At 40.8% G+C, this 26889-nt stretch overlaps 2 protein-coding genes across 2 annotated transcripts; one reads left to right on the plus strand and one right to left on the minus strand.

Annotated features, from left to right (window-relative positions):
• The first annotated feature begins 3586 nt into the window (after positions 1–3586).
• ATP5F1E (ATP synthase F1 subunit epsilon) lies at positions 3587–11236 on the plus strand. The gene is made up of 3 exons (XM_020804364.3): positions 3587–4363; positions 6349–6479; positions 11104–11236. Exons 1-2 carry the CDS (start codon positions 4332–4334, stop codon positions 6470–6472), a joined length of 156 nt encoding a protein of 51 aa, XP_020660023.1. The 5' UTR covers positions 3587–4331; the 3' UTR covers positions 6473–6479; positions 11104–11236.
• TUBB1 (tubulin beta 1 class VI) lies at positions 11225–26612 on the minus strand. Its single transcript, XM_020804360.3, has 4 exons — positions 26384–26612; positions 21034–21142; positions 19307–19417; positions 11225–17650 (listed from the first exon to the last, which is right to left on the minus strand). The coding sequence occupies exons 1-4, from the start codon at positions 26438–26440 to the stop codon at positions 16563–16565; spliced, it is 1365 nt and encodes a 454-aa protein (XP_020660019.3). The 5' UTR covers positions 26441–26612; the 3' UTR covers positions 11225–16562.
• Positions 26613–26889: the final 277 nt, after the last annotated feature.

A 26889-nucleotide genomic window follows, 5' to 3' on the forward strand; every position in this document is an offset into this window, starting at 1 on the left:
ACTGAATTGGTCCATGTTTTCAGAGTGTACTTAATCATGCTGAATATGTCACTTGTCTCCTGTTACCAATCTTGTAAAAGATAACCTGTGATTTATTAAAGGTACTAAGAGTTTGTTGATGCAGTATGTCAAAACACCCTTCAGCCACTGCGGTACTATATTATCATTGCCTCAAAAGTCTTCTATGTTGCTGAAAAAAAATATTCTGTATTTGTATATTTTTATGTATTATAAAACATTGTTCCAATATACCACATATGCCTCATTAAAAACAGCTTGGCTTTTACTTTACACATAGTTATAAAGATTTATTAAAAATAGCACCTCTTCCCTTTTGAATCACATCCATAGGTGAAGCTGAAAATGTTTTATTGTACTTTTAACTGAATGCTAAGATACAGCTTGATTTGTCTCACAGGGAAATTTTGGTGCTCCCATTTACATTTAATTCCACTGTTAAAGTAGCAATTTAATTTGCTGCACCACTGTTACAACAGTAGTATTTGCTTAAGTAAATACATAAAATATAATAAAATATTATTCTAAATCCTTGAGGACACATTTCATACATGTGACCACTATATATGTGAAAATACATACCACCCCCACATTTGTTGAAGCAAATACTGTACAGTACTAGCATATCTTCAGTGTATTTTTCATTTATTTAGTCCCAAATCTAAATTCTGTATCAAGGTAATACCTTTTTTAGATTGATTTTTTTAAAGACACAACATTCTGTGCAAGCTTTCAGGAAGTTATCATCTCTTCCTCAGGCATGCAGAAGGAAAAGAGATGTGGCAAAATGGAAGAGCTAAAGAACCCCAACCCCAGTTCTGTGACACTGTTTTTTTTTAAAGTTGGTCTGATCAAGGAATCATCTTGAGATGGAATATGAAATCTGGACTTCATTTATTGAACAGCAAGACTGCTTTAACATTCCATATTATTTGTCATATTTACTTCCTGAGCTCAAGGGGGCAATATAATCCTACTCTTCTTCATTTTTAGCCTTAGCAGCTCTATAGTAGGTCAGGATAAAAAAAGGTGACTGGACAAAAGTCACCCAAAGATCTTTATGGAAGATAAAGAATCTAACTCTTCCACAACCAAGTCAAACACTCTAACCACAGTGTTTGTGTGTGTGCCTGTTGTGTGCTGTCAAGTTAGAACGACTTGTAGGGAGTCTAATAGGGCTTTTAAGTAAAAGAGATGTTTAAGGAGTGGTTTTACTAGTTCAACCACTACCAATGAGTTTCCGTGATCAAGTGAGGATTCAAACCCATATCTCCCAAGTCCTAATTTGATACTCTATCTACATACTCTACCACACCGGATATGATGGTGGTCATCCTAACACCTCTAATTTTGAAGACTGGAGACTGTTTTTGTATCTGTAGAAATATCTGCTTCTTCAGCTCACCTGCATACAGCAGAGACAGCCTGTGTCAGATTTATACCAATTCATATACTGTAGCTAACAGAATAGTGTGCAACCAGTATGGGCATATTGCGAATGGAGCTGTTTCAAAGACATTGGCTGCCTTTCCCTTTAGCCCCCACTCAAATTTCAGTTGTGTACTATAATCCTGAACTACAGCTGTCATATGTTTAGCATTTTAAAAGGATGGTTCCTTTCACATCTAAAAGCAGAAGCATTTTATTTGCAGAAGGCATTCATTTGTATGAAGGAAAAGGTGTGAAACCCACTTTGTAATGTAGAAGTGACAAATAGTTGACTGGATGTCCAGACCATGGAAGGCTACTGAAAATGAGTAAGGTACGTGTTCTTGCAGCAAAATACACACACTGGGGAAGATGCATGTCTAAACCTTTTTCTCCTGTGGAACTAACTTCTACATGGAGAATTTACAGTGCATAAAGTGGTCCTGAAGTGCCCATAGCAGCAAGTACAAGGTACTATGAGAGGAAGAAGGGCCCTTCAAATGATGTTGAAATCCAATACCAATCAACTGCAGTCAAGCTTGCCCAAAATGAAGAATGAGAGAACCAGCCACAGGTCCTGCAGCCTTGATATATCTGAAGGTTCATGTATGAGGGCTTCCCTTTTCTTGAATAAATCACCAGACTCAGTTTTGCAAAAAGGATTTGTGTCATTTATTAACTCAACTAATTAGGTTCCAACTTTAACATGTTCTCTGGTTTGAGTCTCTTGTTCGAGCAACAGCTCTCGCAAGGGTAACCATAAATTCTCTTCAAAGGGTTAACCGTCTCAACGTTCCAAGGTCCAGCAATCACCCGTTCTGGATCAACATTCTCGAACTCTGGTTCGGTCTGGTTCAAAAGCGGGAGGGTCTCTTCATCCCCCATCCATCCTGACAGTGGGGATCCCTCTCCTTGTGAGTCACCCCAAGGTCCAGAAAAAACCCATCTTCCACAGTTTTTCTAGATGCCATGCCCGGCGTGCTTTGTTCTCTCTGGCGATGGCTTCTTTCTCCTCCCTAATCTTTCTCCTCCATTCCCGGGTCTCAGACTCACCCCAATAGGAAGGTCTCTGGGGTAAGCCCCTTCTTCTACGGCTCTCTGCTTCAGCCTTGGGCACCCAAACCTGTTCCCATTTCCCTGTCCAAGGGTCCTGCATCCAAACAGTTTCCCAACCACCCAGGATATTGTCCGGGGCTGTATTTATTTCCCCCAACCCCCCTTTTTCCAGAGCCCACCCTTTCTCATCTTTTCCTGCCATTTCTACCCTAGATGATGTAGCTACACTTAACCCTTTCAACTCTTTTTCTAAGTCTTGGGTATCCACTGCACGCGACATCCCCTTTTCCCTCATGCTCTTCTGTTAAAGCTCTCTCTTGGTCTTTCTTTCGGGGTGGGGTAGGAGGTGGGGTAGTTTGAGTCCCCTTGGATGTCTTAAGGAGAGACGGCTCCACCAGAAAGACATCTTGTCTCTGGTCTTTCCCTTCATAATATAGTAACACTGGCCCTGCATTCTGCAAACCACATGGCAGCAGAGTGTGTCCTCTTCAGCTACAATACAGGCATGAAAGGTAATGGTAGAAAGCAAATGGGCACAAGCTTTAGAGATTGTGAGTATGGTTAGATGCACACTGACTCATCCAGAAGGTTCTCACCTCTTCTTTATCCTACCCTCTCCTTTTCACTGATGTTGGACTTACAAAGCCCCATTTTACTTGGGTCCTGTTATATGAAAGACCGCATTTTCCTACATAAGTTTCCATGGGCTTTGCGATCTGCTGGAGACCCTTCTCACTGTCCTACCACCTTCAGTGGCCCACCGGTGACTTGAGAGAGGGCCTTCTCTGTGGTTGTTCTCTTGCTCTGGAAATCTTTGCCAAGACAGGCTATCCCTGCCGTCCCTGGCTGTCTTTCTGCAAGTAGGCAAAGACCATATAGATTCAGGCAGGTCTTTGGCAATTAAAGAGACCTTCGGGTAGTGTGGGCGGCATATAAGTTAAATAAATAAATAAATAAAAGCCATGGAATTAAGAAAGACGAGATGACTTTGACCCAACTCCGGGAGGCAGTGGAAGACAGGAGGGCCTGGCGTGCTCTGCTCCATGGGGTCACGAAGAGTCGGACACGTCTAAACGACTAAACAACAACAAATTAAGAAAGCATTAGATAATTTGCTGGTTTCCCTTTTTTGGCAAAGTATTATTCATATTTTAACTAAAGGGTTTTAAAGTACAGTATTCTAATTTTTACTTATTGATACTAATTAAGATTACCAATCAATACTACTTATCTCAGCACTATAAAGAGTTTATTTCTATTTTAATATTTGTAATATATGGTGCTTTGGTGCCTTTAATGATTTAATCGCTTTTTAAAAACGATATTATAAACCACTTTGGTTTCCAGTTCCAGAAGAAAGGCAGCATTTAATTAAGCTAAATAAATAAAACCAATTTGACCGGGGCTTCTGGAAATGGTGGTCTTAAGAACACCTGGGCGACCTAAGGTTGGGAACCAGCGCTCTAAAGCTGAGGAGGCTCCAGGCCCTCACAGCACCACTAGCGCTGGAAGGTTCAAAGCCAACGGCATATCGCGTAGCCAATGGAAACGCCCGCCGGGACAACAGCCCGTGATCTGATTGGTTCCTACCTCTGAAGAGGAACTTCAAGGGCAGTGATAGGCCTTGAGGGGGGCCGGGTCGGATTTCAAGGAGGAGGGGCGATGATAGGCAGGCTGTCTTGTGATTGGTCGCATCACCTTCTGTTTCCGGGTCTTGGAAGTGCTTCCGAGTTACGCCGGATCTTGTCAGGGTCGAGCGGTTTGATTGCTCCCGACCTTGCGGGTTTAGACGAGAGGAAAGCCGGTCGCAGTTGGGCCGTTTAGTAGCCATGGTGTCGTACTGGAGACAGGCTGGGCTCAGGTACGGAAAGCTCGGTCTTTTGGCTTATCTTAAACCTTCGCCTCTCCTCGGAGACAGGGGGCCCTTTGAGAAGTTTTTCGAGCTTTTTGCCTGTACTTCAGATGTTCGCCTGTTTCGGAGATACGTGTCGAGCCTCCTGCCAGCCCCGAAAGACCGCGGGCCTTAAGAGATGAAGCTCAAGGGCCCTTCGGAGTTGCGGGAGGGGAGGGGAATTTAATTATTTGACTCGTGTGTGCTATTCGGATGAGATTTATTTTAGTTCCCGGAATTTGTACCTACCTGTTGCAATCTGAATACCTGGAAATATGCAGCCGACCCTTGGCAGGGCAATTCCCTTTCTTCCCAAATAGCAACGTATCAGGGTTCTTCCTGTTCCTTCGGCCCCCAAAAATGAAAATAGCTGGGGTGGACCTCAGGATCAAAAGTCTGCAGACCCCTGTGCTACTTCCATGATCGGTACCACAAGTCTGAATACCAGGTGCTGAATAACAACAGAAAGAGAAGGGTTTTCCGTAGATGTTTGGTTGGTCACGGGAAACTGGATGCTAGCTTTTGCAGTGATTCAACAGAGCTCTTGTTTATGATCGTAGATTGAATATGCATGAACATGCTACCTGTCTGTAGATGCCTTTACACTTTTGTTAGCATACCGAATATGTATATGTTTCAAGCTTTAGTGTTTCCCAGTATTCAGGTACAGAACATATTCTTTTGTGCTTCTTGGAAGTGAAAGCAACAGTCATGACATCGAGGCCTCTGTGAATTGTGATATCTTTCCAGATTAGCTTAAGAAGATTGAGATAATGAATAACGGAGAAGGGACTTGGATCAAATAGTGAAAAATAATGGGGAGCAGAGGATGTATCAAATGGAATGTTTGGAAACTCTAAAGCAGTCAGTAAAGACAGAAGTGAAAGCAGTGACACATGACACCCATGCATGTGCAACAACTGATTGGCCAAACCTTCAGACTCTGTACAGCTAGGACCCTTTAATGCCAAACCATGCCTTCCCTTCTAGTTTCATCTTCTCTGCGCAGACATCAGTGATGCTCTTCTGAAATAATTGTCAAATGTAACAATGGGAAAATGCAAATTAGCCCATCTTCTCTCACTGCAAAGTTGCATTGGGGTATTCACTTCTCTCCAATGTAAAGTAAGTGACCATAGAAGCTGAGTTGTTTAAAAGCCTTTTACTAGGAGTTCCATTTGAAGCACCTGTAGGTGGCACAGTTCAAAAGAACTTCTGTAGCTTCTCTTGCCTGCAAGAGAGTTCTTAAGTTGTTTTAAAAAACAACAGGACAAGGGGGACTTTAAAAAAAAAGTGGCAGCTTCTGGGAGCAAAGGCTTTGCAGAGAGAGAGAGAGGTGAATACTGACACTGTCTGTCTGTGTGTTCTCTCTCTTCCCTTTTGCCATCTTTTCTACACACACAACACTTGCTGTTCTCTTTTCTCTTGGCTGCTGCTTCTCCTTCCATTATTTACCCTTTTCTCTGCAAACAAGCCACTCACACCCCAAATCTGCACAGAAAAAAAAACCTTCTGAATATTTTCTGGATATAAAAAGTAAAGACAACAGAAAAGTTGGTCAAGTTTCTGTACATCATGATTCTTAATGATGATGGATACTTCTGTTATTTTTTCACAACAGTTAATGTATATTGGCTAGATGCGTGGTATATAAATTCATTGAATGAATAAATGAATATGTGTGGAGTTCTTCTCTTGAAGATGTTTGAAGGCTAATTTTGTGTTAGCTGTTTCCAACAAAGGCAGTCTAAGGTGTTTCACATGAAAGCCAGTGCGGCATAATGGACAGAATATCCAACTCAGCTAGGAAGATTTATCAGGGGATGTGGGGGTAAGCCACCCTTTGAACATCTGACATACCTCAGAAACCAATGGGAGTTACCTTAAGTTGAAAGCAACTTGACTGGGCGTAACATACACAATGGGGTTTATAAATCTTTCTCTTCTCCTTCCAGTTACATCCGGTATTCTCAGATCTGCGCCAAGGCAGTAAGAGATGCATTAAAACCACAGTTTAAAGCAGAAGCAGAGAAAGTAGCAGGAGCAAATGTAAAAGTAGTGAAAACAAAAAAAGAATGACATGCAGGTAAGTGAGGAAATTCCTGGTACTCTTTTATTTTTGCAACAAAGTCTAACAGTGTCAAATAGACCCTTCTGCCATGCCTGGTGCTAGTTACAGGTTGTTCAGAGTTTAATGTTTGAAATTGTTATAAACTTCTTTGAGAACTGCAGTAGAAAAGTTAACCCAGTAAGCTGGGGAGAATTTGTGCAGGCTTAAAAGTATTGTAGATATGATGACATTAAGCTCTAAGAGAGTTCAATTATGTGCAAGAGAATGGAGTATTAAGCAACAATTGTACAGCAGGACCACAGTATCCATAGGGAATTGGTTCCAAGCCCATGAGCCCATGGATGCTGAAAAACATGGAAATAGTGAATGCTGTACAGTACATAGCATGATCTTTGGCATGCTCTAGTAATCAATTCTGGTAAACACATCTGGGCTTTTTTAATTCAACATTTCCAGCCAGCAGGTAAGTGAATCCATGGATACTGATCCTGCAGATAAGCAGGTCCTATTGTTTCTGCTGCAGTTGCTACCACTGCTGCGGAAGAGACAAGACACATTTTCTGCTTTGGAAACTACTGTAGTCTAGCAAGCAAACCTTTGATTGCATGTGTGTGCCTCATGCTTATGTTCCTCCTTTGTACTGTAGCAGCTGTAGATATTCTCCACTTGTCTAAATATCACACTTCATCAAGTGTAGCATATGAAGCTGCTTTACACTGGATCAGAACATGTATCTGTCTAGCCAGGAACTCTGATGCCTGGCAGCAGCCACACAAGGTCACAGCGTAGCTATTTCTTGGTCCTTCTGCCTCTGGAGATATTTTTCACAGAAGATGCTGGAGACAGAACCTGGAATCTTAAACATGCAAAGCATGAGCTTTACACATAGCATTGCCTTAAAAAATAGCATCGTCGTTGTCGTTTAGTCGTGTCCGACTCTTCGTGACCCCATGGACCAGAGCACGCCAGGCCCTCCTATCTTCCACTGCCTCCCGGAGTTGTGTCAATTTCATGTTGGTTGCTTCGCAGAAACTGTCCAGCCATCTCATCCTCTGTCGTCCCCTTCTCCTCTTGCCATCACACTTTCCTAACATCAAGGTCTTTTCCAAGGAGTCTTCTCTTCTCATGAGATGGCCAAAGTATTGGAGCCTCAGCTTCAGGATCTGTCCTTCCAGTGAGCACTCAGGGTTGATTTCCTTTAGAATGGATAGGTTTGTTCTCCTTGCAGTCCAGGGGACTCTCAAGAGCCTCCTCCAGCACCACAATTCAAAGGCATAAATTCTTCGGCGGTCTGCTTTCTTTATGGTCCAGCTCTCACTTCCATACATCACGACAGGAAAAACCCTAGCTTTGACTATTCGGACTTTTGTTAGCAAGGTGATGTCTCTGCTTTTTAAGATGCTGTCAAGGTTTGTCATCGCTTTCCTTCCAAGAAGCAGGTGTCTTTTAATTTCATGCCTGCTGTCTCCATCTGCAGTGATCATGGAGCCCAAGAAAATAAAATCTGTCACTGCTTGCATAGCTTCCCCTTCAATTTCCCAGGAGGTGATGGGACCAGTGGCCATGATCTTAGTTTTTTTTGATGTTTTCAGGCCATTTTTTGCACTCTTTCACCCTCATTACAAGGTTCTTTAATTCCTCCTCACTTTCTGCCACCAGAGTGGTATCATCTGCATATCTGAGGTTGTTGATATTTCTTCCGGCAATCATAGCATAGCAAACATACAGTACTTCACTTTTGCAGTTGGTATGCTAAAAAGTGCCTCCTTTCAACAAGAGCCTTAAAATGCTTTTTCAGAAATGAAATGTATGAAATGATAAAACATTTATCTGACGAGGTTGTTTGAGAAGATAAAAAGGAACAACTATTTTCTCTCCCAATTCAGTAAGTGGGAAGGAGAGAATTATGCCAGTCCCAAGAATCACCTAGTTGACTACCATTAAAGGGGGGGGGGATGTGAAGGGGAAGATAGCCTTGAATTCATCAGCTCTCTGGAGTGCTTCTTTTACTTCTCTGCCACCACAAGGCCACCTACACCAAAGGGTCTTCTGCAGGCATGTCAGCAAGTCTCTGACATAGAACATCATTCTCACAGAAGGCCTTTCCAGGTAGCCAAAAATGTTTTTAAATGTTTTTAAGTCCATTGTTTCAATTCTGGGTTGTTCCACTGTGCTGAACAAAAGTTTTACTGAAACTCATTCAGCAAAAACGGGTTTAACTAAAAATAGTAGATTAACTGAGGGAAAAACCTGTGTGCCCTCTGGTGACCAAAAATAATTCTAAAATGTTTTAAAACAATTGGAGAATTTGGGCCATCTGGAGGTGCTGTCAAAGATAGCAAAATTGCCCCCTAGGAGATACAAGGGGGCATTTTGAACAAAACTTTCCTTCTTTTAAAAAATTTAAGTTGGGAGGTGTAACGGAACCCAAGGTATGACGTCATTCCTGCATGTCAATCAGGGGATAGAGCAGGAGGGGCGGAGTCAGAATGACAGTTGGAACAGCTGGGGGAGACAGGAGTTGGAATGAGAGAGAGAGAGAGGTTCAGAGAGAGTTAGGGACCAGAAGTTATTGAAACAGTGCTAGGGCATAGGAGTAACAAAAAGGGTTAAGAAAAGAAATTGAAAGAATAAAACATATTGGACAAGCAGGAATGATCTCATCAGTTTATCAAAAGAAATATTGACATGATCTGATATACGTTAACACCTGATTTAACACACATGAATATATAACAGTTACATTTGATTATACTTATGATTCTGTTCAATAATAAAACAATGTTTATTTAAAGCCCTTGTCTCCTGAGATTGTATGACCCTTTGGGGTGACAGCTCCTGAGTGTGTGGGATTTGATTTGGTATTAGTATAATACCTGGTGGCAGCGAAAAGGGCATATTTACCTTTGTGGAACCCAGAGGTATAAAGGGCACAAAGGGGGATCGCCACAGGAGGGATTTGGAAAGTTCAAAAATGCCCTGGAGGCTGGTTGTGGAAAAGGTACTAAATATCAAACCCCATGGCACAGTGGTTAAGCTACAGTACTGCACTCAATCCTTTGCTCATGACCTGAGTTCAATCTCCATGGGTTCAGATAGCCGGCTTAAAGTTGACTCAGCCTTCCATCCTTCCATGGCTGGTAATTTCAGTACCCAGCTCACTAGGAGGCAAAAGTATTCCTTGCCTAATTATGTTGTACACCTTCCAAAGAGTGCTCCAAGCACTCCAGCTCCTCGAACAACTGTAAAACATGGGTGGAAACTAGAGATGGGGACAAATAAAAAAAATTGTGATCTATTTTGATTTGTGATTCATAAAGGTTACAGATCAACGAATACGAATATTCTTTGATGAATTGATCTGTCGATTTGTCTTCGCTTTAAAAGACTATAAAACTGGCCCCCAAGCACCTAGAGACACCAAATTTGCAGGGAAGCTTCCTCATACGCATTTCTACAACTCCTGAAGGTTTGGTGAACATTGGATCGCGTACCCCTGAGTTTTATACTCACAAATAGGACACCCCCAGGAAAGCTCCCCCGAGGTACTTGGAGAATCCAGAATCACAACGGAACTTCCTATGTCTTTTCCCAACATGCCTGCCAATTTTGGTGAAGATTGGATATTGGACATCTGTTATTCACCCATAAATTGGGTCCCCCCAGGAGAGTTTACCACACGGCACAGAAGCCCATGGTATTGAGGGAGTTATTTTTGGCCCCAGCAGAATGAGAGGTCTTTGGCACTGAGAGGCATGCATGAGGCATTGAGTTTGTCTTCAGCAACATTACAAAAAAAAACCCCACCATTCTGCCTATCGGCCACTGATCACCTGATCAGAGGCCGATAGGCACACACCCAGCCAGCCAGCCACCCCCACAGCCTACCCACCCCCTTCTTTTCCTTACATTAGCCCCCTCTCACCGACACCCCCTTACTTTAAGCTCTGCTGCAGAGGTCTCCATCAGGCCTCTGCAGCCATGGCGTGTAAAAAGGGAAACTGGCTGCCCTTTGCAGAGATGGTGGTTGCGGCTTCATTTAGGGTAAGGAAGCTGCAGCTGCCATCTTTGCAAAGGGCAGCCAGTTTCCCTTTTTACACACCATGGCTGCGGAGGCCTGATGGAGACCTCGGCATCAGCGATTAAGGTAAGAGAGTGTTGGTGGGAGTATGATGGGGGCTAAGGTAGAGAAAGGAAGGGGGTGGTGTAGGCTGTGGGGGGAGTGGCTGCCTATCCACTGCTGATCAGCTGATCGGCAGCCAGCAGGCAGAATGTTGTTTGTTTGTTTCTTTTTTTAATATGGAGGACGAATAAAAACAGGTAAATATTAATCCCTTCGTATTCATGGGGGTCTCTGGAACCTATGGATATGAAGGGATGAACATTTAACGAATCGGCTATATTCGTCGAAAAAGCCGATCCGTTTTTAGATTCATCCACATCTCTAGTGGAAACTGTTGTAGCCGGCCAGGTTTGTTAGCTTTGCACAGCAATTCACTGACTCGTTGCTGTTGATTTGGAAGTATTATAGACCTCGAAACTATAGGGAATAATACAGCAATAGTAATTCTTGGGCTGTTTTGTGTCACATTTGGTATAGCAACATAACACTTATTCTGTACTCTAATTGTCTTAACAGGGCCTGATCTCTAATGGAGAAAATGCTGACTCATAGAATTGCCCTTCTTCACAACCTAACGACTTTCTGTTTGGTGAAATTTCTCTGCAATTATGTAAATCAACATGTCAATAAATAGAACTTTGTGAAAATACTCCTATGGAATATTACTTTTATTGAGTAACTGTAATACCACACATTTGGAAATTGTATAATACAACCAGAATTGTGTATGTACAGTACATATAAATACATAGAATATCCTTTTCATGTTCTTTTTTTCTTTTCTTCTTTTTTATATTGACAATCAACAAAAACCTAACAATGAAATCACAGGTTTAAACAGAATTATTATTTTTTAGTTAATGGCCATTTAAAAATATCATTTGAGAATCTATTTAAAGCTGTGTCAAAACAGAATCATAGAGTAATTGAGTTGGAAGCATCTTAGAATGTCATTGAATCCGACCCCCTGCTCAATGCTGCAATCCAAATTAAAGCACATCCGACACATTCTTCAATGCCTCAGCAGCCAATCTAGAAAAAGAACCTGAATTATAACCTCTTCTTCCCTTACTCCACAAACTTGTTTACTCATAGAGTAGTTCTATGTTCAGGGTAGGACTTGCACTTTACTCACTTAGTGACCTTTCCATTTTTAAAAGTCCTTAGTTATGGAAAAGGTGAGTGCTAAAGCTCTTTTGCATGGGAAGAGCTGTTTTAGGCAGCCTTTCTCCATGCTTGTGCTTCTTGGAATCTAAAGACTGCCATGTAGCAGGAGCCTTCCAAATGATGCTTGTATCCCATTGAACAAGTTTGGGTCAATCTGGTCCAATGTAAACACTTTCTAAGTGCCATTCATGTCAATAGGAACATGCTCTGAAATCTCTCCTTTGGAATCTAACTAATACTTAACACTGGATTGTGTACCTTGCAAAAGAATGCATTCTCCTGTTTTAACTTTTTACTGTGTAATTTTTCTACAGAGAAACACAGTAAGAAATTGGAGAGTCTGTTGACATTCTGCTAATTATGTGAGAGGAAAGGAAAGATAAGAGTACAAATGGCTAGCTTAGTTGAACATGTTCATTAAATGAACAATTTTTCCTCCTAGTTCTATGACTCCTCTATACATTTCTTCCCACTTCTTGTTTTGTTGCAAGAATTTGTGTTAACAATTCCTTGGAAGGACATGCATGATGTGATTTTTTTCCAAAATTCTATGCTACTAGATTGGTTTTGTTGATTTTAAGACAAAAGTCCTACACACACCAGGGAGCGAGATCGTTGAAATGCAGTTGAATACACTTCTAAGTTGACCTGTGTAGGATTACACTGTAAATGTCATGTTGAGATGGCTGATTGCTCAATGTACTGTAATTAAGCTGTGATCAAACATAATATGACCAATGGTATTTGGAATGAGGACACAAATAAGAACTCATGTTTTGTGTATCTCTTTAACTGAATGAATATATGATATTTTCTTTATGTAAAAAGATGTTTCATCCAGCTGTTCCATGGCAGCCCCATTTTCAAATAGTTGGTTGGTTATAAAGAGCACTAACTGTTTTTTTCTAGACATTATTTCTAAGAGATTAACCTTACAGGCTTCTTTTGAAGAGGAAAGCCCCTGCTATTAGACTAGTATGATCTAAATTTCTTTTAGAAAATGTGGGATAAAAGTTCTCTCCCAAATCACAAACTTCTCTAGCTGCCTGAATACCTGCTTACAAGCCAGTTTGAGTCCAATAATTCTGTATAAGGAGGAATTTGTTGCTTGAAACACTGTTGCTTAGCATAATAAGTTGCAACTTAGACTTTGTTGTTGTTATGATGTCCCATCAAGTCCCCTCCGACCTATGGCACCCTTATGAATGAGCACTCTCCAAATTCCTCTCTTCAACTGCCCTGCTCAGCTCTTGTAGACTGTGGCTTCCTTCAGGGAGTCAGTCCATCTTGTATTTGGTCTTTCTCCCTTCCTGTTGCCTTCAACTTTTCCTAGCACTACTGGCTTTTCCAGAGAACCTTGCCTTCTCATGATGTGGCCAAAGTAGGACAGCCTCAATTTCATGATTTTTGCCTCCAGAGGATGTTCAAGCTTGATTTGCTCTAGGACCCACTTGTTTGTCTTTCTGGCAACCCAGTGTATCCGCTAAGCTCTCCAGCACTATAATTCAAATGAATTAATTTTTTTCCTGTCAGCTTTCTTTTGAATCAGTGGACTGAAAATAAGGTTATGCTAAAAGCCAATACATTTGAAATTCTTGTAACAAGACTCTGGACCTACTCTAATTGTAGCTTATATTAAACAACAGGATTTTAGCTATTATTCCTTTTCAAGCAATAACGGCTTTATAAATACATTAGATGATAGAAAACATTTCTCTAATTCATATGAAAGTTAAGAACTGATAAACATTCAATATATTTCATTTCCTATTAAGTACTGTGTGGTATATGCAGTGAAAGATAGCTTAAACATACTTGCTCAAAATTATAAATAAATAATAACAAATACTTGGTCAAATTATACTGAAAGTAAAATGTAATGGAGCCAAATACTTAGTCAACATTATACTTCAAGTGAAATACAGTGGTACCTCGACTTACGAAATTAATCTGTATTGGAACGGCATTCGTACATCGAAAAGTTCGTAAGTCGAGGCAAAATTTCCCATAGGAATGCATTGAAAACCATTTAATCCGTACCAACTGTTTTTCGTTCTTATGTCGAGGCGCTGTTCACAAGTAGAGTTCTCATAGGAACTAATGCAAAGCTGGTTAATCCATACTCTACCACTAGGGGGAGAAATTTTTTATTTTATTTTTCTTCTTTTGACCTAAGATGACCTTTGGTTAAAAAAAGGGCAGGAAAGGTTCGTTCGCAAGTCGAAGCAACGTTTTGCGAACAGAGCCGTTCGTAACTCAAAATGTTCATAAGTGGAGACATTCGTAAGTTGAGGTACCACTGTAAACTGGTTAGTGGGATAAATGCTTGTTCTTTGTCACACAGGAAGATAATGTTAATGCTTCTTTTGTGCTATTTTTATAAGAAAAGAAAAAGTAATAGTTCATAAGCATTCAACAGTTTGCACCAAATATGTCAAAACAATGCACTCATGAGCACTAAAACTTTGAGTTAGAAAGCAAAGAAAGCTGACTTAAATTCCCTACATCACATGGATCAAAATAAGGTTATGCTAAAAGCTAATACACTTGGAATTCTCTTCTGGAGAGGCGAAACTTCATTCATAGTTGTTTCTGCTTTATTATATGCCTCCAAAGCAAGAATGCACAACTTAAAGCCTTTCTGTTATGCTTAGAGTGCAACTTCCATCACCTAATATAAGTCCAGATAAGAGTTTGCTGAGAACCAATGACCAGCATTACCTGGCAGGCAGATCCAAGTGGTGTTCTAAAGTAAGGCAAGTTTGCTACAAGCACCAAGAGTAACAGTATTATGTCTTTGGCACATCAATGGACACATTAAGGATCAGGGTTTGCCTCCTTTCGATAAATAATTGTACCCCTAATGGTGTCAGTACTATCGTTCAAGTTAAGGTCATGGTGACAGATGATCTACACTTGCTTTCTGCATAGGCTACCTGCTACAGCCTTTCCAACCTCCACTCCCATCAAAACCTCATTGTTTACCGTGCTAGCTACTTTGATGGGTATTGTAATCAAAGAGAGCAAGAGGGCATTGCACTGGGGAAGGCTGTGCTACAACCACCCCTTTCTTGCCTTGTGGACTCCCAATTTGAAACTCTCCATACACAGGTGTGTGCATGGAGACACACATATCCCAAAAGGCCGCATGACTCTGCTTTTGTCTACAGAGAAGTACGGTAAATCCCACTGTGTAGAGTTGGGCTTGCTGCCATGTAGATGTGAATAGTATTATAATCTCTGGATACCATTTCATGCATCTAATGGGCTCTAGTCGCCAAGGAACATATTTAATATTTGAAGCTAATGGGATCCTTAGTTGGTTTTAATGAACACCAAGGTTGCATTGAAGAATAAGAAATGGCTGCTTAGAAAAGATAATAATATATATTCTATAAATATTTAACTAACAAGAAAATGCATGCAGACCAATTGCAGTGCTCAAACTATACTACTCATTCACCTGAAGCTCTTACAATGTTTAGCTTTATTCTTAAGTCTTAGGACTGCAGCCCTATAAATTGAGTACATTTTACCTGCTAAAAGGCTGCAAATGACTGCATCTAGTGTAAATGGCAATCCTGACCCTGTTGAAGTAGTGATGAATTCACCATTGACCTTGACTTCAATACAGTAAGGCTGCTGTCTTCCTCCAGTGTTAATATTATGGGTCTTAAAAATAACTTGTCAGGATCAGGATAGACAAAATGAAGTGTTTCTTCACAATACATAATACTTAACATTCTCTGGCTCACTAGCAATGATTACTAGCTTAACAGCATCGGATAAATAACGAGAGCTGGCATTATGAATGGCCTTTAGCTGCTGTAGCTAAGTGGAGCCTTTGTGCCTGTAGGGAAAACTGTCTCTGAGTACGGGATAATTGTTTATTTTATAGCCTACTGGTGACTTTCTATAGGTATCATATTCATTAAAAGTGAAGAAATAATGCTAAACAAGGACCCTTCATTTCCTACAGCAGTGCAGTTCTCTTTGCATTTCTAGAGAGATGACTCCATTATTTTTTTTAATGAATGGATTGTAAGTTCAGCTAAAGCACAGACCAGCTTAATTATTTGTCCTGCTCTTGGCATTTTGTTCTTCTTTCATTTGTTTCTTAGAATCAATTTGCATTAAGGTTCTGTTAGGATGCACTTCAGTTCATTTCAAAATGGCAAGTATGTACAAATGATGTTATGCGAAAATTAATTGGGATAATTGGGGTCTTCCCAAGTGGAGATAGCTTGGCAATCAGAAGGAACTATAGAAACGACCCTATAGTATTGAGTACCTCCTTTAGCCATTACTAACTCCAAGCTCCTTTGAACTGGCTGAATGTTACTCTTAATGAAAATATACAACTGCATCCAGATTCACTGGTGTTGCAAGTGCTGGACTGGTAGAGTTACCTTACTTTGCTTCACTGCTGTCTGTCATAATCTGCCCCGTCAACTGAAGCACTTTGATGTACTCTTTCGATTTAGGAAGCTGTAATGTTTATAACTTTTATTGTTCAAAATGCTTTATTAGCAATTAAAGGTACTACTTCAGAAGAACTGCTAACTGCTTTGATCAGCTGGGGATACCAACTTTAAACAGCTACAAGTAGGATGATGTTTTCTGGTATGTAAGAGTCGACAGTGTAGTTGTGTGTAGTTTGGCTTAATGCAAAAAACAAAAACAAAACACAAACCTGAACGCAGTGTATCATTAAAAGTTCAGTCAGAAATGCAGGTGAGCCCAGCCACCTTATCGGCAGTAATTAGTTTGCTGGGGAGGGGATAAAGTTCAATCACTATTCTTTAATTTTAAAGGGTTTCCTTTTCTTCTTTACTGCTGTTCCCTTCTACTTCCACTTCTACTTCTTCATATTCCTCTACCTCTGCTGTAGCATCTTGATACTGCTGGTATTCAGACACCAAGTCATTAGTGTTGCCTTCTGCTTCAGAAAACTCCATGTCATCCATTCCTTCACCAGTGTACCAATGCAGAAATGCTTTTCTCCTGAACATTGCCGAGAACTGTGCCGAGATCCGTCGGAATATCTCCTGTATGGCTGTATTGTTCCCTATGAAGGTAGCTGCCATCTTTAGCCCACGAGGTGGAATGTCACACACAGCCACCTTGACATTGTTGGGGATCCACTCCACAAAGTGACTGCTGTTCCTGGTCTGCACAGCCAAGAGCTGTTCATCTACCTCCTTGGTTGACATGTGGCCTCTGAAGATGCACGCCACAGTCAAGTACCGCCCATGACGTGGGTCGCAGGCTGTCATCATGTTCCTTGCATCAAACATCTGTTGAGTGAGCTCTGGAACCGAGAGAGCTCTATATTCCTGGCTGCCTCGTGCTGTTAATGGAGCAAAGCCTGGCATAAAGAAATGGAGTCTGGGGAAGGGCACCATGTTGACTGCCAACTTTCTCAGGTCTGCATTGAGCTGCCCAGGAAAGCGGAGCGAGGTGGTGACGCCACTCATGGTGAGAGACACCAAATGATTCAGGTCTCCGTAGGTTGGAGAGCGGAGCTTCAGGGTTCTAAAACAAATGTCATACAAAGCTTCATTGTCAATGCAGAAGGTTTCATCTGTGTTCTCTATCAGCTGGTGAATGGATAACACGGCATTGTAGGGTTCAACGACAGTGTCTGAAACTTTGGGTGACGGCAGCACACTGAAAGTGTTCATGATCCTGTCCGGGTATTCTTCCTTGATTTTGTTGATCAGAAGAGTGCCCATGCCAGAGCCTGTTCCCCCACCCAGGGAGTGGGCAAGCTGAAAGCCCTGGAGGCAGTCACAACCCTCACACTCATTCCTCAGGACATCCATTACATTTTCAATCAGCTCTGCTCCTTCCGTGTAATGACCTTTGGCCCAGTTGTTCCCGGCACCTGAATTTCCTGAAAACATAATTATAAGAAAAACAAGGTAAAAGTCAGTGAGAAGAAAATGCACTTAAAAAAAATTAATTCCAAAATTATTATTTTTAAAATATGCCCATGGTGCAAAAGAAAAGAAAATATAAATCAACATATTCACAAAGGCTTTCACGGCCGGAATCTAATGGTTGCTGTGGTTTTTTGGGGCTCTTTGGCCATGTTCTGATGGTCGTTCTTCCTAACGTTTCGCCAGTCTCTGTAGCCGGCATCTTCGGAGGACAGCACCTCTAAAGATGCCGGCCACAGAGATTGGTAAAACGTTAGGAAGAACAACCTTCAGAACACGGCCAAAGAGCCCGAAAAACCCACAACAACCAATAAATCAACAGTGTCATTTAAAAGTCTACAATAAGGCAGCTGCTAAAGGCAAACATGGACATGCTTTTAAGTGCATTTGAAACAGCTTGGGTCCACATCTTGCAGAAAAGCATGTATTGAATAATCACTTTATCGCAACCACGAGCAAACTGTGACCTTCCAAATACTGAACTGCAGCTCAGAACATCTCTCACCGTTGACTGTGTTCGTTTGGACTGATGGCGCTCACAATGCAACATCTCAAGGACCAGACATTGCCACCTCTGCTTGTACAGACTGGTTCAGTTACACCTTAAGACACAACCTTATTTGGAGGTAAGCCCATTGAATTCAGTTGGATCTACTTCCGAGTAAACATGCAGACAATGGCACAGATAGCTTACATTTTATTTTTGAATATATTTAATTATGTTTTAGAATGATTTGCTGATTTCCTGTGCAAGAATTCGTTGGGAAACTTGGTTCTAGCCAGGCTTTTGTTAGTCTTAACTGCCTTTTTCCGATCAAGGACTGTGATGTATGCTAAAAATCTGCAAAGTGAAACCTCACATTTTGTTACCACAACAAGATTTAGAATTATTTGGAGGATGGAAGTTGAGGTCACACTGCATATTTGGCAGGAGACAAAAATATAGCAACCTTTTATTAAATGTAAGAGTGTTGTGACATGTGGAGAAATTCATAAAAGTTCTTCAGGAACTCTTCTACCTTCAAATATCTTAGCCAAATCTTCCCAGATATTTTCAGTTTTTATCTGCAACTACAAAGGATAGAGATACTTACTGTGTGTGTTCAGTAAGAATGAATAGATTCACAGTGCTCGTAAGCAATGGTTGAAGAGGTCAAGGGCGTTGTTGACACTGCACAGTTACAGCAGGTTGATTCCACTTTAACTGCCTTTGTGCCATCCTATGAAATCCTTGGATTTGTAGTTTGGTGAAACGGTGAGATATTTTTGCTAGAGTTTTGATGGCCACTCCTAAACTACAGGTCAGATTTCCAAGTGCCTAACCAAACTACCAACATTAATTTGACCAAACTCCGAGAGGCAGTGAAAGACAGGAGGGCCTGGCGTGCTCTGGTCCATGGGGTCACGAAGAGTCAGACGCGACTTAATGACTAAACAACAACCACAACCAAACTACATGTTGCAAGATTCCGTAGGGTGAAGCCAGAGCAGTAAAAAGCATTGAATGTGTAATATAGATTCCTTTCCATTTGAAATGTATAATAGCCATGTTGCTTACAGAAATAGCCATTTATTAGATTCTATTGATATTATTACTACATCACACATACCATGAATAAAGTTATCAGGGCGAAAGAATGGACCTATTTTGCTTGATCGCACACTGTCCATCGTTCCTGGTTCCAGGTCTACTAGGATAGCACGGGGAACATATTTATTGGCTGCGGCAAAGGAAAAACAGGTCAGAGTAAAGGTTGTTACAAGTAATATTTGATACAGCCATGCTTTTGATGATGTTCTTAATGTAAAAGAGATACCTAACATGTATACACAAGAGGTACATTCTAAGTGGCCAAAGAGGTCTGCTTCTCATAGGATATTATTTTCTTCACTTCCCTACCTTGCATCTAGCGTGTTTTGTTTTGTGACCAGCCACTGGAAGATGAATATAGGCTGAATTTGAAAGTGATTACTGAAGTTTTCATCTTCATAATGGTGTTTAAAAACAAACAATCGTGGTACTTCCACGATTAAAGTGATACACCTGCCTCCAGCATTAGAGTTGACCGTTGTGAATTCTCCCTCCCTCTCACACACAGATCTCAAAAATGTGCATACTTTTAGATTTGAACAGCACTGTTCCTCTGCTTTCAATTTTAAAGAACCACAACATGGTAAATGCTTACAATGAAAACATATTTGCTAGTGAGTGTTCCCTCTGTTCCTGCCTATTAAATGATGAGGTGAAAAAAAATACACAGGCCGCTTCTTCTTTCCAAGAGCTGGCAAGGAGAATCCCTTCAGTTAGATGATGGGTCAGTGGGCTTAAAGTGTGGGTGCCAGAAGACTAAATGAGACTAAATAATAGATAGGACAGGAGAACCGTGAATAGAATTGTCTTTGCATCAACAGACAATAAGGTGTTACTTGTTTCCTTCCTGACTTATACTTTTTATCTATGAAACCAGGGTGGTTTGCCTTGCTTTTACTCTTTAATGCCATCTCACTGAAGGATAGTTGGTTTAACAATTACACTCACAAGTGGCTCCTTCTGATGTTATTGGACTCCCATCAGTCCTTGTTTGGAAAGCCCCATAACAACAGACATGGGAAGTTTCATCTCAGCCACGTCTAGAAGGCCACCAAGTGACTGCTTCCAAACTAAACCAGTCCCCAACCAAAGAGTAGAAGAAGAAATCTTGAGATCCTAGATGACAGGGATGGTATCTTTGACAAGGTCAATAGTAGTGCTGGTCATGTTAACTTGTGAGGGGGAGCCTGCTCTTAGCAGAAGTTTAATCTCACTGTTTTCTACATAACTCACATGTCTTATATATGTTTGTTGAGAAATAAAAATTGCTTTCATTAGGGCTTATTCCCAAACAAGCATATATCGAATTGTAAGATTTTAAATGGATTGTAAACTAAGTGGCAATTCTGTTATGTTTTTATGCTGAAAAGGTTGAAACTGTCATTGTTTTTAACTGGTCTAAAGACTGCAATAAAAATAGGTATGTATGTGTGTATGAATTGCAGCTACAGTTGAATAAAGCAGCAGCAGTGCAGTCCTATGAAAGATGCTGACACAAAACTCAGCTCTAATTGGTTTCCATTGAACCTGCTCTGAGAAAAGTTGAGTGTAGGCTTGCTGTCCTCATCTCTTTTCCCATTTGTGACTCTGAGGCTGACACTGCAATCCACTCAAGTATTTCTCATAAACGGGTAAACATGTACATGTATACACTTCAAAGTAACAGAAGATGAAAACATGTGTGCTATTTTTATCCTGCTGTCGCACCTGAAAGTAAATTTCCCTTATTAGCCCTTTCATACTTACAATAAGCTTCATTGAAGTACACATTTAGTCTCTCCTGCTGTAGCACCGAATCACCACAGTAATTTCCTGTGATGTCAACTCCATGCTCGCTGCTTATGATTTCCCAGAACTACAAAAAAGAGGCAAGAAAAAAAAATTGTGAACAAGTAGTTGGTTCTGGTCTGCCCTTCTCCTGCAGAATTCAAGGCATAACATGGGGTTTGAGGCTGTCTCCTGTTTATGAGTACATTTGTGAATGAGCTGCCCTTCCATTAAATAGTTCATCAGTGTTACATCCAACTCAAATCAGATACTACAGTGGGGCCTTGCAAGACGAATGTAATTCATTCTGCGAATAGCGCTGTCTTGTGAAAAATTTGTAGTGCGAAAAGCATTTTCCAATAGGAATGCATTGCAATGCATTCCTATGGGAACCTCGCAAGACAAATTAATATTTTTGTCTTCCAAGGCATCGGTCTTGGGGGGAAAATCGTCTTGCGAAGCACAGCCATAGAAGAAACCGTCTTGCAAAGCGCCATAGCGATCGCAAAAGCCATTCATCTTGCGGGTTTTTCATCTCGCAAGGCGTTCGTCTTGCGAGGCACCACTGTACTTATAGGTAAAACAAAATTAAAAGTAAAGAATAAAAAAATAACAGAACAAATAAAAAGGACAAAAGCATGGTGGCACCTTAAATATTGACTGTTATACTTTTCTAACATGAGCTTTCATGGACAAGACCACTTTAAAGAGACATAACATGGCACATATTTATACATGGCATCAATCTATAGATATAAAAATACAAAACTTAAAGTAACAGCAACAGAAAAATACTATTTAGTGCTCCTAAACCAATGTAAAAAAACTGTGATATTAAAACTGCAGAGTTGCATTAGAGTTGCATTAAAGAGTCTGTGTGGCAAAAGCATCTTTTCTGTCCATCCTAAGCACAAATGTAATCCTATACAATCCTGTTGTACAAGACTGGGAAAAGGGAAAAGGCTGTAGATGGATGAAAAAAGACTTTATCACCCCCTTCCAACTAGAGATTGGTAAATCACATCTTAAAAGTAAACGTACTTTAAAACAGTTGTTGCTATTAAAATTGTGATATTTACAGTTAACTTTTTAGAGCTGGTGTTATGCAACAGTAGATGGAATTATTACTTTTAAAACAAAATTCTTGAATGCTACAGGTTACTAGACTGGGGTACTGTATTTAGTACTGTATATCAAAACAATGATTCCCCACACCATTGTAATTATAAAAGGCAAAGAGTCATAGTTACACTACAGAAGGATCACAGTTGTTTCTCACAGAGTTGTAAGTATAATATGACTTATATCATCATTAGTTCAAGGAAAGAGAGAATTAATCATGTGTAAGTTTTGTAGCTAGGATAACTAATCTTTGAGGCATCTTTTTAAAAAAAGTACAGTGGAACCTCGACCTACGAACGTCCCTACCTACGAACATTTCAACTTATGAACTGCTCCATTTGCAAAATTTTGCTTCGACTTGTGAATGGAGCTTTGACTTATGAACGGAAAAAAGTGTTCTGTTTAAAAGATGTTCCCTCCCCACTCCCTCCTTTCCTGCCCTTTTTTTTAACCTAAAATCATCTTAGTCAAAAGAAGAAAAAATAAAACAATTCTCCCCCTAGTGGTAGAGTACAGATTAACCGGCTTTACATTAGTTCCTATGGGAACTAATGCCTCTACTTTCGAACGGCGTCTCTAAAGAACGAAAAACAGCTGGAATGGATTATAATGCATTCCTATGGGGAATTTTGCTTTGACTTTTGAATGTTGTGATGTTCGAACACCATTCCAATACAGATTAAGTTTATAAATCGAGGTTCCACTGTACTGGTATACTGTAGCTCAGTGGATTAGAGAACATGGCTGAGAGTTCAAATTTTCCTGGAAAAGGGACCACTCACATATGCCCAGGTCATGTGTGGCTGGTGGTGTTATATATCCCATTACCTTTGCAGCCTTGCACAAACTACACTGCTGCAGAATGCTACTGGAAGGATGGACTGGTAAACCTTATGAGTGCTTCATAAAAAGAAAGGGTGCCATAAGTCTGAACCATCTTCATGGTGTACAGTTTCAAAAGACAACCATGTTTTGTTGGCTGCAAGCTTTTACAAACTGTGCATGATGCAGGTGGGTTGCAATCAATACAAGTCTAATACACGTTTGTGAGTCTCCAGGGTGCCAGAAGACTCATAACACCTTACAATGTTGTAATGAGCTATATCATTGGGTAACGTGCATGCAATTGTTATGGTTATTCCTTTGGGGGATTAATTTTAAAAAAACACTTTTGTAAAAGACTTTAGGGGGAAGCAGCTGTTTATACACATTGTGCCATGGTGGGCATTAAAGCCCATAAGGAAACTAGACAAGAATTTTATTATCTGTAACAAGAAAAGCAACAGGCAACTCGATCCAGCACCCAGCTACAACTGAACCCAGTGCCACTGACAGGCTAAATATGATGATAGAATCCACTCAATCTGTCTCTTCAGAAGAAAATAAGAAATAGGGAACTATAACAAATAAAGCAGGCCAGGAATGTAAAGTTGTTTGCATGTTTAACATAACAACAACATGCTGTCAAATAGATTCTGACTTATGATGACACTCCTAGGTCTTTCAAGGCATAAATATTTAGAAGCTGCTTCCCAGTCACTCCTTCTGGAGGTACTCTGGGACAGTGCAGCTTGCCCAAGGCCACACACGGGGCGGGGGACACAATCCTGTGCCCTCCCCTGGAGGCACTGGGAGAATTCAAATTCCTGGCCTCTGCCTCTCTGCTGAAAAGCACACTAGGGACAACTGAACTGTACAGTGCTCCGTATTACTCCCAAAGGCCAGCAAAGCCTGAATCCACACTGACACTTGGTGGTGGGTCTCCACCTTAACATGCTAGCATTAGCTTGGAAATCTCTCACAAGAAAGGCTACCTGCCTGCTTTTCAAAGGGGTTACCACTCTTTTTTTTTTTTTGGTCAATGTGCCATGGTCAGCGGGCACATCAGCAATGGACCAAGTGTACACCAAGGTAGTGGGAGAAGGGACCCCGGGCATGTATAAGCATGCATCATCATCCTATTATGTGTGCAGATTCTAGCAGGTTGAAAACTCTTTGGTAATCCCCACAGCTTCTTCATCCAGAGAAACAGGTACTGGTGTGGTCTTCTATAACAGTGTGCCCTGCTGCTCATCTTGTTTATTTAGTCAATTAGTTATGCTTATACCCAGACTCCCCCCCCCCAATGAGATTGAAGCAGCACATATGGCTCTCTGGCTTTATCCTCATAACACCCTTGGGGGGGGGGGGGGGTAGGTCCGGCTGAGCCTGAGAGTGTGTGATTGGCCAAGGTCACCCAGTGAGTTTCCTCATTCAGTTGGTGACTTGAATCTGGATTTCCCAAGTGCCAGGTCAACACTTGAAGCCCCTTCACTTCTGTCTCTCTGGTGTTGACTGTTTTCCTAGATCAAAGTACACCCTTGTAGGGAAAAAGTATGATCTGTTAATCAGCATGGCGGCTCAAGATCAAAACCACAGCAACAGCCAGGCAGAATTTTCATAGAAGACGAAAAGTGGCATGAAGTGGAAAGCAACTGGCTGAGCCTCGACTCTATCTAGCTGCTCCGCTGGGACACCCAGCCCTTCTATGTCTTTATCTGGGAATGCAAGTGTGTGAACAGAGGCACACCCTTTTTTTTTTCAAAGTCTTCAGTATTTTAAATGCCTCACATCCAAGAAATTGTTCACATTCAGACTGCCCCCTAAAGTCTTGCGGACTCCCTCCAAATTCTCTAGCAATAGTTGGACATGAGGCTTTGGAAAAAGGACACAAAGATGGTGGTTGAGTCCCTTGCTTGTGTTCAGCATCTGAGAGTCAGGAGTATCCTGCTTTTAGGTGTAAGAGGTTTAACTGATGTGATATGGCTACTAGCCCCCGGCTGATCAAGCCATCCCCCTGTACATAGAACCTTTCTGTTCATGACATTTAGATCCAGGAACAGCCTGTCTGCACTGTTGCTTTCCACCAGCAAAAACAACCAGCTGATCAAGTTTTCTTTGGCACATGTTTTCATGGAGTCTAGCCTGGGGTTAAGTGTCTTGCTGATGCCTTCTCCCACAAGCTGCCGTAAACTACACAAAGATCTGTAGCAATTTTTCCCCCTCAAAAGGCAGAGTCTTTTCTTCCTCGGCTTTCGTCACAAAGAATTTCATATCCAAAGCACAGTCATTCTTTTCAGCACCATTTTGAAGACCACAGAACAACTGGGTGGGATTCAAAGGATCACCTGTCAGCCAACTTGTACATTAAATATATTTTCAGGCAATTTTGTCACTGTGTTATATCTTATCGTGTCCATGACCTTAAGGAATAATAATGTGTACATCTACTTTTCAGATAGTTTTCAGCTTAGAATGCCAAAATAATTTTTTTTACCAAATGGTTCTACTGCTAATTAGCTCTGTTGTTTCAACTTCTGTAGCCTTTGCCTTTATTTGATCATTTATAATGTTCTTGCCTTTAAACATCCCTGTCTTAAGTGACTATGGTTTTTATATTTATTGGGTATTTTCCTGTTAGCTGTGCTGCAAGATTGCTTCTATAAGGAAGTCTACAAAGTGAAATAGAAAAAAAAGAATATGGATTTATTTCAAATTATTAAATTATATCTTTGTAAAAAATATTCTTAATCCCAATGTAGTCTCCAAAATCTGTGAGAGGCTATTTGTCATGATAGATATACGAAGCCTGCAGATTCCAGTGGCACTAATGCCTCCATACATACTTGATAATTTGGTACTTTAGGGACAAACAATGCTTATGAGATGTAAACTTTTTGTGGAGTGCAGACCACTTCATCAACTTCAGGCTTCTGATTAAAAACAACAGAGAGTCTGGTGGCACCCTACAGACTCTCAGATTTTATTTGGCAAACCATTTTACTGACTTCTTATGTTGAGTGAAACTTTTTAATCTTTAAGGTTTCACTGAGTCTTCATTCTTTTTGCTGCAACAGAGTAACATGACTACTTTTCTATAAATACCAGTTGCTTGGAGGAAAGCGCTGTTTGTGTCCTGCTTGTAGGCTTGCTAAGGTCAATGCCTTAGCCAGAAGGGCTAGATCATTGTTCTGATCCTATGGCTATCTTCTTAAATTTTGTAAGTTTGATTATATAGTAAATCATTCATTCCTTTTAATTCCGTGTTTTTCACAGAACAGACACTGTCAGCTTCTTGGTCCTATCTTGTTCAAATTTCCACTAAATTCCCATTTTAACAACTACTTTTCATTGTCTTCCAGAATCATTCTTAAAACCAGCTTCCTACCTTAGCTCCAATTTGGTTTCCACATTGTCCGATCTGGAGATGCACAATTTCACGCATTTTCAGTATGGTTCAGTGACAAGAGTTGATTCCAGTCTTTTTCCTGATGTCCTTAACGGAACACCCAAGCTCTTATGCAATGTCAGCTACAACTACTGCTATTATCTACAAAATGTGGCTTGTGTAGTGAATGCCACTGTCTTAAGAGAGAGAGAGAGAGAGAGAGAGAGAGAGAGAGAGAGATCAACAAGGGGGAATTTCTGGCCCCTCCCATTCTGCTGACTAATAATTGCTCTGATAATGGCATTCACAAACAACTTCCAAACAGGGAAACTGTTCTAAGACTTTAAAGCCTCCCTTTAAACACTGAAACTTGTTTTCACCAGGCAGATGGAATTCCATATTCACACCAAGTCTTTGGACAAAGACTGATGCTATTCTATTTTCTTTTGTTTCTAAACAGCAATGTTCACTTTCTAACAGCTGAGTCTGGAGGTGCTTGGTTGCTA

The sequence above is a fragment of the Pogona vitticeps genome, chromosome 4, assembly GCF_051106095.1.
Source record: "Pogona vitticeps strain Pit_001003342236 chromosome 4, PviZW2.1, whole genome shotgun sequence".
Taxonomy (NCBI): domain Eukaryota; kingdom Metazoa; phylum Chordata; class Lepidosauria; order Squamata; family Agamidae; genus Pogona; species Pogona vitticeps.

What these genes read in the sequence shown, in the direction of transcription:
- ATP5F1E (XM_020804364.3), top strand. Translation starts at nt 4,332, where the DNA reads ATGGTGTCGTACTGGAGACAGGCTGGGCTCAG. An exon ending in TGGAGACAGGCTGGGCTCAG is followed by an intron (nt 4,364 to 6,348) that starts GTACGGAAAGCT and finishes TTCTCCTTCCAG; the next exon opens with TTACATCCGGTATTCTCAGA.
- TUBB1 (XM_020804360.3), bottom strand. Translation starts at nt 26,440, where the DNA reads ATGCGTGAAATTGTGCATCTCCAGATCGGACAATGTGGAAACCAAATT. An exon ending in GTACTTCAATGAAGCTTATT is followed by an intron (nt 19,418 to 21,033) that starts GTAAGTATGAAA and finishes CCTTTGCCGCAG; the next exon opens with CCAATAAATATGTTCCCCGT. An exon ending in CCCTGATAACTTTATTCATG is followed by an intron (nt 17,651 to 19,306) that starts GTATGTGTGATG and finishes TTATGTTTTCAG; the next exon opens with GAAATTCAGGTGCCGGGAAC.